The sequence below is a fragment of the Eucyclogobius newberryi genome, unplaced genomic scaffold (genome assembly GCF_026437365.1).
Source record: "Eucyclogobius newberryi isolate DKJ021-1_F unplaced genomic scaffold, fEucNew1.0.hap1 SCAF_10, whole genome shotgun sequence".
Lineage (NCBI taxonomy): Eukaryota > Metazoa > Chordata > Actinopteri > Gobiiformes > Gobiidae > Eucyclogobius > Eucyclogobius newberryi.
In genome coordinates this window covers 25,602,921-25,617,920 of record NW_027315724.1, presented here as the reverse complement: position 1 = coordinate 25,617,920, position 15,000 = coordinate 25,602,921, and the positions used below count along the sequence as shown (strand labels likewise).

At 39.7% G+C, this 15,000-nt stretch overlaps 1 protein-coding gene across 1 annotated transcript in view; it reads left to right on the top strand.

Annotated features, from left to right (window-relative positions):
• Positions 1-15,000, top strand: part of dph1 (diphthamide biosynthesis 1) — a 42,619-nt gene that overhangs the window by 19,714 nt on the left and 7,905 nt on the right. Inside the window, exons 5-9 of the mRNA XM_072464329.1 lie at positions 1,794-1,948; positions 3,159-3,280; positions 5,054-5,122; positions 5,680-5,836; positions 6,317-6,417. Coding sequence (XP_072320430.1) covers positions 1,794-1,948; positions 3,159-3,280; positions 5,054-5,122; positions 5,680-5,836; positions 6,317-6,417 — 604 coding nt within the window. The remainder of the gene's footprint in view (positions 1-1,793; positions 1,949-3,158; positions 3,281-5,053; positions 5,123-5,679; positions 5,837-6,316; positions 6,418-15,000) is intronic.

Sequence of the window (15,000 nt, the reverse complement as noted above, 5' to 3'; positions counted from 1 at the left end):
ATCTGCTGAATATTGTGTGCTGAATAACATTTTGCTGTGTTTCAATGTTAATAGTAGAACCACACACCCGAGTCCTGCAATTAGTTTACCACAAATCTTTACCTTTTTTTTCTCCTCTAAACTTGGATCCAATCACCGAATTTATTTGAAATTGATATATGAATTCAGTGGCTTGTGGTTAAGCAGAAGTGCGTGATATTGAGATAGAACATAGATGTGTAAAAAAAAAAGAAAAAAATTATAAAAGGACACCAAATTATTGAGATACTCCCACGTAATAATTTGTGAACAATACATCATCAGCTACAGTATTTTTCTATTAATATTTCTTGCGTGCATTCGTGTAGCATTTGTAGCTCTATTCAGGGTATATTTTGTCCAACCTTTTGTAAGTTATTGATTATGTACTTGTTTCCTTTAGGTCCAGTTGCTGCGTGACATCACAGATAAACTGCACAAATTACTACAATGATTTCTCATAAAGGAGTTTCAACCACGTTTTTGAATGCACCTCTGATTTCACCTTTCTAAGTGCTCTTTGACCACTAATGCAGATCAATGCCACTCTTCTTTCCTTTTTTGAAGGGTCAATAAACAAGCCGCTCACCTAAGTGTAAGCCAGGATTAACTCGACTTCTCTGCTCCTTTCTGGTGTTATAATGTTCCTTCCGTAAGGCCCACCTCTTTAAGCCCCCTCCTCTTCTTTTCCATTGCATTTCAGACTGTATTTGACGCATGGACCTACTCTGCACTTATGGTGCTCGATAATTGACATTTCACATAGTTCCATCCCTCGAACTCATGGTATCCTATTACTTTTTCCACTCTTTCCATTCCCATCCTTTGTAATTCACACAGACAGTATATTGTTCTCTCTTCCACCAGCTTTAAATTGAGTTGCTCGGTTTTCCATCTCTATTCACTCCTTCAGTATTCCTGCCATTGTGCTAGGGCCATTGTATTGCACATTTTAAAATAACACATTTCACTGAAGTAAATCGTTCTATTGTGGTAGTTTAAGTTTGTCTCTTACCTTCTTGTTGTCTTTTGGTTGAAAATATGACCAAGAAACGAAGAAAAATTTCACCTTGCCTAATATTTATGTTTGTAATATATTTTACCTATTTCTTGTTATTATGTTTAATCTTTTTATTATGGTTTCATGCCAATCAAATGTCTCATGGCGTTTGCTCTCATCTTTTCTCTACCCATTGTTTTAATCCAGGCCATTAGGCAATCTGTATCTGCTTATGAAATATTCACACAGTAATGGCCCATTTGCGTAATCATAACAAAAAGCCTGCCTTTCCTAGCTGTCCAACTAAACAACCAAAAAAATACAGACAATTACAATGATGATCCTAAATGACAATATATCTCCCTTATCCATGCCTTAGCCTACTCTAAATGGACTACTTTCTCTACAAATCTGACTGAGCACATCTCGAGCTAGCTACCTCTCCTAGGGCCTGGTGCGTAGTAAATGGTCTGTGAAATTAATAGCATTAATAGTAATCGCATGCGTCCTTCTCCTTCCCTAAATAATTGAGGTCTCTGCATCACTTCCCACGTGTGCAAGGTCCTCCACAGAATGAGTTTGAGTTTTAATGCGACGGAGGCTAGTACTGAGAAAAGTAAATGTAGAATATGTACCTTTAAAGGCATATCTGTGAACTGTGCTGCTGTGTGTTTATGTCAAAGCTTGCCGTCAATAGTGAATACGCTGCAGCCATACCTGACATAACACGGTGAATAATTCATTTGTCTTTGCTTTTGTCTTTGTCTCTCTGCAGTCCCCATAGACGCCACTGTAGGAATTAAGATGCTCTATGTGTTTGTGGACATCCAGATGGACAATGCACACTTCCTGGACACGGTCAAATTCAACTTCACCCCTGGACAGTCACTGGCACTCGTCAGCACAATTCAGTTTGTGGCTGCGCTGCAGGTAATGGAGCAACAAGCTAAGGCATTTTGGCAGACTGTATTTTGTAATTGGATTGTCTCAGAACATTTGTTTCTTACAATAATTATAAATGGGCAAAGAGACAAACAGTTTAGAAATATTTGCACAAAATATTGAAGGCTGGTAAACCTTTCCTGTCTAATAAAGCCTAAAAGAAAAAAAAGAAGAAAAGAAAATACTGGAATATACAAACAAACTGCAAGGTCAACAGCCCGATCACAAACGATCACAATATTCGCAAACAGAACACTTGAACTAGCTTTAATTTTGATTTACGTTCTTGTCACGGTGAATTTCCCAAATATTTTAATATTCCCAGATTCAACTAGAAAGACTATACTATACTATACTTTACTAGAGGACTCTGTATTCAACTCAAATGTGAGTCTGAGATTTATTGATGCTCTTAGATCTAAAATGTGCATTGAAGTAAAAGACATGAGTCCAGCTGCAGTGTGATTCCTGCTTTTGTTCATTGCATAAGCAGCAGCAGCAGCAGCTCTGCAGTATCTCACTTGACTTTTCTGTATGTTTTTCCGCATTCCCATGTTGAACCAACACCTCTCTGTTCCTACACTGACAGTCATGTTATTTTTAAACTCTATTGGACCATGTGGGTCATATCTTATGCAGGCGTGTAAAAGTCCTTCTGTGTGTATATTGGTGCATAGCAGCCTGTTTTTCATCCAATCCTCCATATTTCTCATGTTTTTATTGTGTAGGCTTCACAGGGTCAAACTGTGGGCGGGAGGGGCCGATCGATCGCGATTATTACCCACTCAGGCATTCGAAATGGGTTCAAAATAGTTAATTTCATCCTACTTCCAACCATAGCTAATTGTTTGCTCACTCGTCGTTTATTAATATCACAAGATGATCTGCATTTTATATAAAAACTGGGTTTTCATTGCAATTTCTCAGTTGTTTGAAGTATTCAAAGTAAATCCAATAAACTAATTGCATTTATTTCTATTTTACACGTCATGTAAAATGAGACATGAGTGTCTGAGACTTTGACATAATCAGATTAAATATATTCATCCATAGTTTACAAGTTTGTTTTTGTGTAAGAAATACACTATTTGCTCTTGAATTTTTTATTTGTTCCCATTGTTTAAGCTCATGCAGATGCTTAAGGTTGATGTGAGCTAGAGGCATTTCTTATTTCTTTCCCTGCTTCTCTGTCCTGCAGGCGGTGAGTGCGGCTCTCAAGCCTGACTATGACGTGCTCGTTCCCCAGTGTCGACCTTTGTCACCAGGAGAAATTCTGGGCTGCACGTCCCCTCGTTTGGACCGCGATGTCAATGCCATAATGTTAGAACTCTTCCTCATTTCTCAGTTATTTATCAGAAAATCTTGAAACTAAAAATGTGCTCTTGACTCATCCTGTCACTTCCCACCTGGTTTCATAATTAGCCCAGCAATTGTCACACATGTGGCATGAGCCCAGTACAGGGTGACATCATTCCAGTCACCAGACCTAGCTCAGTGTGACAACTAATCATGCCGTGGCTCCAATAAGGCCACCGATACACCCACATGGAAACAGCCAAAATGTGATCCTGAATGTGGTGTACATATCATTAAAACATGCAATACTATGAAATGTATTATGCTAGAAGTGATGACTACTAGATTAATTACTACAATGTTGAAAATTCATTTTAAATTCTCTTATTTTCAGCTGTTTTGTAATACATGGTCTAAACATTTCAGTAAAATATCGGTGGAATACATGATTAAAGCCGAGTATTGTTTCAAGGTACCAGTACTGCTGGCACAGAGGTGCTCAAAACTGGTACTGGAAGAATATTGTTCATTTGATAATAAGTTTTTATGTCTGATGAGCCCTGAGAGATCACTATAGAGACGTTACCAGGCAGCCAAATATCCTTCAACAGTTCATTCTCCAGCTGCATGGTCCTAATCATTATCAGTATTAAACCAGCAACGTTGTAAAATCATATTAGAACATTTATAAGTTGTTGTACAACTACTCCAGTGTTCAAACATGATGAAAACACTGTGAAGCTGATTAATGCATTACTATATCTGTACCTAATGACATTAGGAGTTTAGAGATGGAACATTGCCAAACGTGTTAATTATGTTTCTCTACCCACACTCTCACTTTGCAATGTGCAGTAGAAGAAAATGTGAACTAATTTTGACAAAACCTCAGAATAGCATCACCACATTAATAACGAGCAAAGCAGCAGGTAACCTCCTTCTAAAGAACTTACTGATGTAGAGATGGGATTACTCAACCATTTCTGTTTTAGATTTACAATTTAAATTGATTTTATTGTACACATCCACAGGCTTGCATCGAATAGGTAATACTATGTGGAATATGCCATCATTCATTGTGGAAAGTACCAGAGCTTTTTAGAGCTCGACAGTGCAGCAGGCTTATTGTTCGGAGCATCCTTTTATGAAGGCCGCGGATGTTGCTAAGCAAAAGGGGAACAGTGTAGCGGTAGTTGCGCTCAAGGTTATTCAGCCCTGTCTTTGTGTTATTAGACTTTATGCATACACTCGTATAGATCCAAATATATATGCCAGACATGTCTCCAAGTTATTATATATATTCCGCCACCACCTGCAGCATGTTCCTGGGTGTTCTAAACGCTGGTCAATTAGTGGGTTTAACTGCACATCCTGTCTCTATGGGCCTTGAGACTGCAGTAATGAGGAGTGGTACCGGGCATAGACCTATCAGCGGGGATCTTCTCAGAGTGACCCCATGCAGGAGGAGGAGGGCTGCTGAAAGGCGGTTCTAACTGATCCTGTATTTGTGCAAACTTACATAGCCCAGTGTGTCCTAGTGGTGTGTGAACTCTGCCTCCACCTGGACATGGGTTAATTGGAAAGGCTTGCATTGTCTGTAAACAGCAGACTTCAATCATTAGGGTCATGTATCCTTCCATGCAGCCTCAGGCCCTTTTTTCTCATTTAGAGCCTTGGTAAAAAAAAGGCTGAGGCAGCACTGGGATTGACTAAATTGGTTTATCAAATGTCATACGATGTCCTGTTAGAGTGCTACTTATGGTCGGTGACCTGGATGTTTTATGCATGTTTCTCCAGCTATCTCGGAGACGGAAGATTTCACCTTGAGTCGATTATGATCGCAAATCCAGACATTGCAGCTTACAGGTATTGTTTATTTTGAATGTTTTATTTTCTAACACGTACATGTGTATCAATGCATTCAATATAAAAACATATGTAAATACTTGCAATAGTAAATATATCTCATATTCTGGACTGAAATAAAGGTAGGATCCTTTTTGTTATCAAGCCCTGAAATGCATCAGGTCGTTTAACATTTGTTAAAATCTGTTTGGTGAAAATACCTTACACTAGTCTAAATAATAATGTACATATAAATGTAAATGTACTTTACAGTCTGTCCCCTTATACCAATGTCATAGCATTTTCCGAGTGCCTTTTTGTATTCTGTGAGATGGTATTGTGTAAAAGATGCAGGGCTGAACAAATCACAGGTATCTCCCATAAACAAGATTTTAATCTCAAGTGAAGCCTTTGTGGAGCTGAAAAGGAGATTATGCCTTTCTCTGAGATGCACTAGAGTCACACTTGAAAGGTTTTCCTGATTAGATTTTATTAATTTCCTCCAACTTTTGATGAGCAATAAAGGTGCGACTATCGCATATGCCACTCAAATGTGTGTGCTTCTTCTTTGTGAATAGGTATGATCCCTACAGTAAGGTCTTCTCCAGGGAGTACTATGACCATAATGCCATGCGGGAGTTAAGGCTCCAGGCCATTGACAACGCTCGCTCAGCCCAGAGATGGGGCCTGATCATGGGCTCACTGGGGCGTCAGGGCAGCCCTAAAGTCCTGGAGGTAAGTTTGTGTGTCCTCATTTCAACAGTAGACATGCCCTAAGGCCTCTTGTGCAATGGTTTGTAACACTTTACTGAGGGCTTGGCCCAGACAAGTGGTTTGGTGACATGTGGTGCTAATAAGAGTTTGCTATCAAACTGGCATCTTGTTATTTTATAATAACTACACTTTTAATTAGAAAAAAATAACTATTATTAAGGCTAATTAATTTTTATTTTAAAGGGGTACCGTTTCACTTTTTACAGCTGATTATCTCAATCAAAATCAATAAGCAATACATTTTTTTTTTCTAATAAAAAGCCACGGCTGTTGTATTTAAACCTTTCTACTCATTCCTGGCTGTCATACATCCTTAGCACATCACTAGTATTTACATGCATCCCTTTAAACAATGTAATAATTAGATTTCACAAAGTTCTACTTTAACAATACAGTTTCTAGGGAAAACAGAACTGACTAATTTCCATTTTTTTCCCCAAGCACCTCGAATCCAGACTCGAGTCGTTGGGCAAGTCCTTCACCAGAGTCCTCTTGTCTGAGATTTTTCCCAGCAAGTTAGAGTTGATGGCGGATGTAGATGCGTAAGTATTGGGATGAGAACTCTAAAGACCACTTTGTGCCACCCCCTCTAGTGCATAAGATAAGCACAATTTATTCATCCATCCCCAAAATTGTAGTCTGACAGATGAACAGCTTATTAACAACATATTTTACCTTCGTATTTATGTATATTTGTGTAAACAATAGTGCTTGTTGGCACCCCAAACTATGTAACTCTAGCTGAGCATTTTCTTTTTAGAGTGTGTAACTTAAAATATTTGATTTAGAGACGATGAGTCAGAGCAATCTGCCAAAAATACCACTTGTTCCACTTGGTAAAGGCAGCACACATTTTTGACTCGCATTAATCACATTAGTAATGCCTTAGCCCAGTCTCTTTCCCCTAAAATCTACCATTTCATGCAAATCATGAACTTCTGCCATACTGTTTCTGACTAAATGCATCTTAGTATTCTTAGCATCATGTTCAACATGTTTGTCCCTTTTGAAAACTTTTCACTGATTTTTCTATTGTCATTTTCTTAAACAATAGTTAATTTATCTTTGCAATCCTCCATCCTGTCAAGCTATTATGATCAGGCGGCTGCTAAAGTTCAATCAAATCAAGAAGATTTCAGATGTATTTTGTATGCGTCAGAGCACTCAATTGGGTCATCAGCGCATTTGCAACAGTCTTCTGAAACCAATGAAACCAGACATGCAAGTATTTTAGATGAAGCTCTGTAAAGTGTCAAGCCTTCTTTTATTCTGGTCACGTCTTCAGGAGATTTCTTGTTAGAACATTATATCGACCTGAATCTGACCCACAGCGCTGAGTGTATTAGAATCTTATTTTAGCTCTTACCATTTGTTGTATATGGTTTACATTACATTTACAGGTTTTATTTGTATTTGATATTAGAAAGTATAAAAGGAGCTTGGAGTCGTGGGATGTTAAAAATACTGTGAAAGACAGATGGATGTTTTCAAAAATTAGTCAAATGAGCAAAGGAAATGATCAAATGTAGAAGACAGTCTTTATTTATTCACAAGGGCAATTACTTGCAAATATATTAACCAATTTGTTTTAGGATTTTGTGGTAGGATTTTAAAAAATGTCTTTTTTTCATAAATCACAAGATTATTGTGCAGTAGTTTAGTTGGTCTAAGCGGCAACAAAAACAACAGCAGCTTTAGTTTGTGTAGATTTTTAAATGTTACAAAGATATTGGCCCCTGCTCCCTTTTGATTGTGAAAATGGAATGGCTGGTGCAGTTTACTCATTTACCGCGCTCTGTCCGCAGTGATTAAAGATGACATAAATCTATTCTTTCACTGTGAAAATCTTGAGTCTTCATGCACCCTGGTGACCACTTAATCTGAGCTCAAACCAGGAACAGGAATGATGAGGAGATGGTCCTTGGCTTAGTGTTAGCCTGATGTGAAAACGCAACCGTTCCAATCATAGAGGAACACAATTGGACTCTCACCCTGCACTCCCAGCCTCAGATTGGCCTCTCTCATGGAGTAAGACACTGTGCGTCAGTTCAAAACAGGCAAAGAGACAGAAAGACGTTTGCGGTGGTAGATGAGGATGTGGAGTTGGCACTACGTCATGGTAACATTTATTTTGGCTCTTCTATTGTTGTGATATATGGTGTTTCTGTCATCAGACCCGAAGATCGTGCAAAAAAAAACGGTCTAAAGGGCAATTTAAATATGAGATTTTTTTTTTTCTTTTGACTTGAGAGTGTGTACATGGGCGGACATCATTGGGTAGCTCATGTTTTGATTCTTGTTACACGATTTTTGAAAGAAAGTATTGTGATAATGACTGCAATTGCACTTTACATTTAAAAGTAGGTTTGATGATTGCGATATACTTCGAGCCCTACCGAGAATCCCACATACAGTGAGGAAAATAAGTATTTGAACACACTGCCATTTTGCAAGTTCCCACTTAGTAATTATGGAGGGGTCTGAAATTTTCATCGTAGGTGCATTTCCACTGTGAGAGACAGAATCACACTGTATGGTTTTTAAATTTATTTCTATGTTATTGCTGCAAATAAGTATTTGAACACCTGAGAAAATTGATGTTACTATTTGGTACTGAAGCCTTGGTTTACAACTACCGTATTTTGCGCACGAAAAGGCGCACTGGATTATTAAGCGCACCATCAGCCATATGTGTACCATGTGTACTGGTCCATACATAAAGCGCACCGGACTATAAAGCGCATAAGATAAACAAAACAGACGGATAAGTCAGAGTCAGTTGAGCTTTATTAAACGCGTGCAACTCATTCAGATCAACATTGTTCAACATCAAAACACACTCTGCTACCGCTAACAGACACGTTAGCATATCCAAATCAATTCTCAGTCAAGATCCCTTGTAAACATGTAAAATACAAACACAGAACACACTCTGCTACCGCTAAAAGACAGTTAGCATATCCACAACAACTCCCAGCCTCGTTCAGTTGCAACAGGTAAAATACAACACAATACACTCACCTTTTCAGTTCATTCCTCGTCCTCAAATCTTTCAAATGCCGCCGTGCACATCCTGCATAGCTATGACCAGATGTTACCTGGGACAGCCCCGATTTTTTACGTCCCGTGTCCCGGTGCATTTGTCCTGATTTCGCACAGACTTTGGTCAGTGTGATCCCGCATCTCGGATCCACGCGGCAGTTCAGTGATGATTCTGGCCATCCTGCCTTCCAGCCTCTGACCACAGTTGACTGATAATTTACCCCGTAAGCGCATTTCTTGTGATAATATAACAGATCCATGGTCTATTGGCAGTAGCCATCTTGGGCCAAGATTCTTGGGGTCCTTTATTTACCGGTAGGTGTCTGCGTTGTGCCTGACTGAAAATGTTGTTTACATTTTTGACAGCGCCGCGTGTAGGTAGACTACTGTTCCCAGAATGCTTTGCATACATGTTGGGACTTCCGGTTCCGGAATACTGTTAAAGCTAGACGTGTATCGGCGTTTCGTGTCCCAAATCTTCTTTATACACCGTGTACCACACAAAATATCTTCGCGGCCAGTAAGCGCAACCAGAAATAAACCATATATTAAGCGCACCGGACTATTGAGCGCACGGATGGCTTTTGAGGATGTTAAAGACTTTTATGTGCACCTTTATAGTGCGGAAAATACGGTACATGTTTCCTGTGGTTCTTGACCAGGTTTGCACACATTGCAGCAGGGATTTTGGCCCCTCCTCCACACAGATCTTCTCTAGATGCTACTTTATTTGCTACTTTATTTTGTGGAAAGCCCCTTAAGATGTGCCATCTCATTTTTGAGGAGGTCCAAAACACAAGATATTGTTCGACATACAATACAGTGCACACTATACAATACACAGTTTACAAGACACAGACAGGACAAACATGCTCCCATGAATCCTTCTCCCTCCCACCAGAGTTCTTTTTATAACTTAGTTTATTGTCCAGATGAAACGTTTAGAACTCCCCCATGATACACTTACAGGGATTGGGAAAACACTTACCGGGACACATATATACACTACAAAGAGATATTTTCTATTTGAGTTACTTCCCAGAACTGTACATAAAAAATGTTTAGAACTAATTTGAACTAGACGCATAAGCAAGGGTGCGTGGTTCTAACCAATTGAGATGGCAAGTTTGATATGGACATTTAAAAATATTGGATTTAGGTCTGGAGACTGGCTGGGCCACTCCAGAACCTTGATATGCTTCTTACGGATCCACTCCTTGGTTATCCTTCGGGTCATTGTCATGTTGGAAGACCCAGCCACGACCCATCTTCAGTGCTCTGACTGAGGGAAGGTGGTTGTTGCCCAAAATCTCGCAATACATGGCCCCATTCATTCTCTCCTTAATGCAGAGCAGTTGCCCTGTCCCCTGTACAGAAAAGCACCCCCAAAGCATGATGTTTCCACCCCCATGCTTCAGAGTAGGGATGGTGTTCTTGGGATGGTACTCATCCTTCTTATTCCTCCAAACACAGTGAGTTTCTACCAAAAAGTTCTGTTTTTGTCCCATCATGACTTTCTCCCATGACTCCTCTGGATCATCTACATGGTCACTGGCAAACTTCAGACAGGCAGGGGAACCTTCTGTGCGATGCATGATTTTAAACCATGACGGTGTAGTGGATTACCGATAGTAACCTTTGAAACTGTGGTGCCAGCTCTCTTCAGGTCATTGACCAGCTCCTCCCGTGTAGTTCTGGACTGATTCCTTACCTCTCTTGTCATCCTTGATACCCTGAGGTGGGATCTTGCATGGTGCCCCAGTCCCAGGGAGATTGACCGTCATCTTTAGCCTCTTCCATTTTCTAACTATTGCTCTTACAGTTTTCACCAAGCTGCTTGCGGCGGCCTTTAGCCCTTTTCAGCCTTGTGCAGGTCTAAAATGTTGTCTCTGGTGTCTTTAGACAGATCTTTGGTCTTGGAGTAGTTGGAGTGTGATTGATTGTGGGGTGGACAGGTGTTTTATATAGCGAGCTCAAACATGTGCTACTCATTTAGATTAATAAGTGGAGTGGAGGTGGACTTTTCTTATCTGCAGCAATTACATGCAAATACATTATTTAAAAATCATACAATGTGATTTTCATATTTTTATTTATTTTGTAATTCTGTCTTGGTGGAAATGTATCTAAGATAACATTTTCAGACTCCTATCATTTCTAAGTGGGAGAACTTTCAAAATCGCTGGTTGTACAAATACTTATTTTCCTCAGTTTGTAAATGAATACTCATCTTTTTAAACTGTACTAATTTGTAAAACATGTCAACAGTAGTACTTACACAAGTTTCCTTATTCAAAATTTGCTACAAAATGATTGAGTAGACAAACTTTGGATCCAAAAAATACCTGAAAGACATTACTGGCAATATATATTGAGTATTCCGCAGTAGCACCAAATTAAGTGCCACAATAAATCAGAATATCAACATTTTGTCACATCCGTCTGTTATACATCTGATGATTAATACATGGAGCGAAGTTTTGAAATAATTTGTGACTGATGCCTAGGTTTGAGAACAGAATGTAGATGCTGTGAAGCCCGGTGTATGTGTTGTTATAATGGTCCATGGTTGTAAATGGTTCAAGCTATGTACAGTTTGTGATGGAGGAGAGAGAGATACAACAAGAACAGACTAATTGAGAGATAGACAGTGGCGAGGAAGTTTGCATTAGTGTTCAGCTCCAGCTGACAGTGCGCAGAGCCCACCGCAGGCTTTTCCTGTCATTAGACACACTCTCTCTCACTCATAAAGAGAGACACTATTAGCATATTCTCTTAAGTGTGTAATTATGCTGTCCCTAAGCAGGCTTTAAACCATTGTAGTGATACCATACACACTTATCACAAGCAGACCATAAAAAACACTATGTAGTCTTAAATGTTTTAACTTAAAATATGTTTTACCATTGTTTGTTTAGGATTAAACTATTTTAGATGTTTCATTCCGCTCATAATTCTTCAATATTCTGAGGGTAATAGTAGAAAAAGCTTCAGTTGTAGTCATCTGGACTCAGTTTGAAAAAATAGACGTTTCGACTCTCATCCAAGAGTCATTGTCAATAAAAGAATTTAGATCGAGAACTCCGATATTAATACTGTTCTGTGGTAAGACCCACCCATTGGGAGGAGCCTTCCTGAAGTAGAAGGAGTTGTTTGTTTCAACAGAAACTCCCCCCTTGTATCTACCGAGCTAGCCTATTCAGAATCTTAATGGGCTATTAGAATCCTCTTTGTCTTTGTGAGACCCTGGCTCAACCACCCTGAGTACCTGATTAGCATCTAAATGTCCTTGTCCTGGTCCTCTACCTTTCCAGGGGTTCAGTAACCCATTATAAATAACAGGAAGATTAAACCTTAGCCCTCTATTTCTGTTTAAAGAAGGTCTTTCTTTTTTAACAAAAATAGCTTCCTTGACTCCTCTTTCAAACCATCTTTTCTCCCTGCTTAAAACCTTCACCTCACCGTCTTCAAACGAGTGATTAGAGGCTTCAAGATGGAGATGCACGGCACTCTGAGGTCCTGAACTTGTATTTCTTCTGTGCTGATAAAGCCTCTTGTGTAGAGGCTGTTTTGTCTCACCTATGTAACGTTCTTTACAGCTTTCTTCACTGCATTGGATCGAATAAACTACATTGCTCTGTTTTTGAGTCGGCAACTTGTCCTTAGGGTGAACCAGTTTTTGTCTTAAAGTGTTTCCTGGTTTAAAATAAACAGGGACTTCGTGTTGTCTAAAAATTCTCTGCAGTTTTTCCGACAGGCCAGACACATAAGGGATAGAAACACCCTTCCTTCTCTGTTCAGTTTCCCTTTTGTCCTGCTTCTTGGTTCTCTTCACTCTGTTGAGGGCCCAAGCGGGGTAACCACAGGCTGAGAGGGCATTTCGGACATGTTTTTCCTCTTTCTTCTTGCCCTCTGAGCTGGTGGGCACCTGGAGAATCGCTTGGCCTTTCTTGATTGTTCCACGATCAGAGGAGAGGACGGGAAACTCCAAATAGAAGTATATAGGAAACCTACACACACGGACCAGTATCTGCTCTTTGGCTCCAACCACCCACTACAGCACAAGCTGGGTGTGATCAGAACCTTACAACACAGAGCTCAAGGTGTGCCCACCAGCTCAGAGGGCAAGAAGAAAGAGGAAAAACATGTCCGAAATGCCCTCTCAGCCTGTGGTTACCCGGCTTGGGCCCTCAACAGAGTGAAGAGAACCAAGAAGCAGGACAAAAGGGAAACTGAACAGAGAAGGAAGGGTGTTTCTATCCCTTATGTGTCTGGCCTGTCGGAAAAACTGCAGAGAATTTTTAGACAACACGAAGTCCCTGTTTATTTTAAACCAGGAAACACTTTAAGACAAAAACTGGTTCACCCTAAGGACAAGTTGCCGACTCAAAAACAGAGCAATGTAGTTTATTCGATCCAATGCAGTGAAGAAAGCTGTAAAGAACGTTACATAGGTGAGACAAAACAGCCTCTACACAAGAGGCTTTATCAGCACAGAAGAAATACAAGTTCAGGACCTCAGAGTGCCGTGCATCTCCACCTTGAAGCCTCTAATCACTCGTTTGAAGACGGTGAGGTGAAGGTTTTAAGCAGGGAGAAAAGATGGTTTGAAAGAGGAGTCAAGGAAGCTATTTTTGTTAAAAAACAGAAATGGAGGGCTAAGGTTTAATCTTCCTGTTATTTATAATGGGTTACTGAACCCCTGGAAAGGTAGAGGACCAGGACAAGGACATTTAGATGCTAATCAGGTACTCAGGGTGGTTGAGCCAGGGTCTCACAAAGACAAAGAGGACTCTAATAGCCCATTAAGATTCTGAATAGGCTAGCTCGGTAGATACAAGGGGGGAGTTTCTGTTGAAACAAACAACTCTTTCTACTTCAGGAAGGCTCCTCCCAATGGGTGGGTCTTACCACAGAACAGTATTAATATCGGAGTTCTCGATCTAAATTCTTTTATTGACAATGACTCTTGGATGAGAGTCGAAACGTCTATTTTTTCAAACTGAGTCCAGATGACTACAACTGAAGCTTTTTCTACTATGGAACACGCCTGGACGAATGAGGGATTACACCGACATTCTGAGGGTAATTGTACCTTTTTAGGCAAGTTAAGAAATAAAGTCTAATAGAGGAGAAGCAGATAGAGCATCAGGGTGTAATGGGCCACAGCAGGAGAGGGCCGGGGCCAAAGCTGAGGTTTACAGTGCATAGTTGCGCTAAATGCCAAGCATTGTATTTCACTGCTTTAAGTATGGCCTGGCCTTCTGCTAGTTCATTGTTCACAGGTAACTATTACTGTCAATGCCAGTGTTATTTATTTTTCATTTTGAAAACCAAAGCATGCAAACAGATACAGAATATTTGATAGAATTCTGAATAAATGTTTGGGATGAAATAATTAAGGAAATGGAATTCATCATTGTCAGTTCAGAGTTTTCATCTTCTGATCTGATGTTCGGCGGTTTGAATTCCGCTCTGGTAGAGCGGTCAGATCCACTGGCCCACAGGTTGGCGGTGCGATCACTGCTGCCTCAGGTGAAATACTGCCGTTGTGTCCTTGGGCAAGACACTTAACCCGACTCACCCCCAGTGTCTGCGAACAACTGGTGCATGATTGTGTGTGTGAATGGGTGACTGGTTCCTTGATATAAAGCGTTTGAGTGCCTTGCCTGTAGAAAAGCGCTATATAAATGTGAACACATTTTTATGTATTTTTTATTAACATTGAATGTATTAAAATAATTATAATAATAATTTAAAAGATAATGCAAGAAGAGCATTGTTCTGAGAACCATATTAGAAGGCTGCTAGCATCAAGGTTATTGTGGACTATTTAGAATGTTTATTTGCTATATTATATTTGTTATATTTATCATATAATAATAAGGTTATTAAATTAAATGATAAAGCATACTGTATAATTGTTAATATTTTTGACCCATCTTTCAACTGAGATTTAATCCATCAAATATAAAAATTTCCCCTGATCCGGGGCTATATGATAAATGTCACTCCTGTTACATAAACATTTAGATCTGAAATGTTAAAACTGTGCCTCTACCATGTCCTACCTCTCTTTTCTT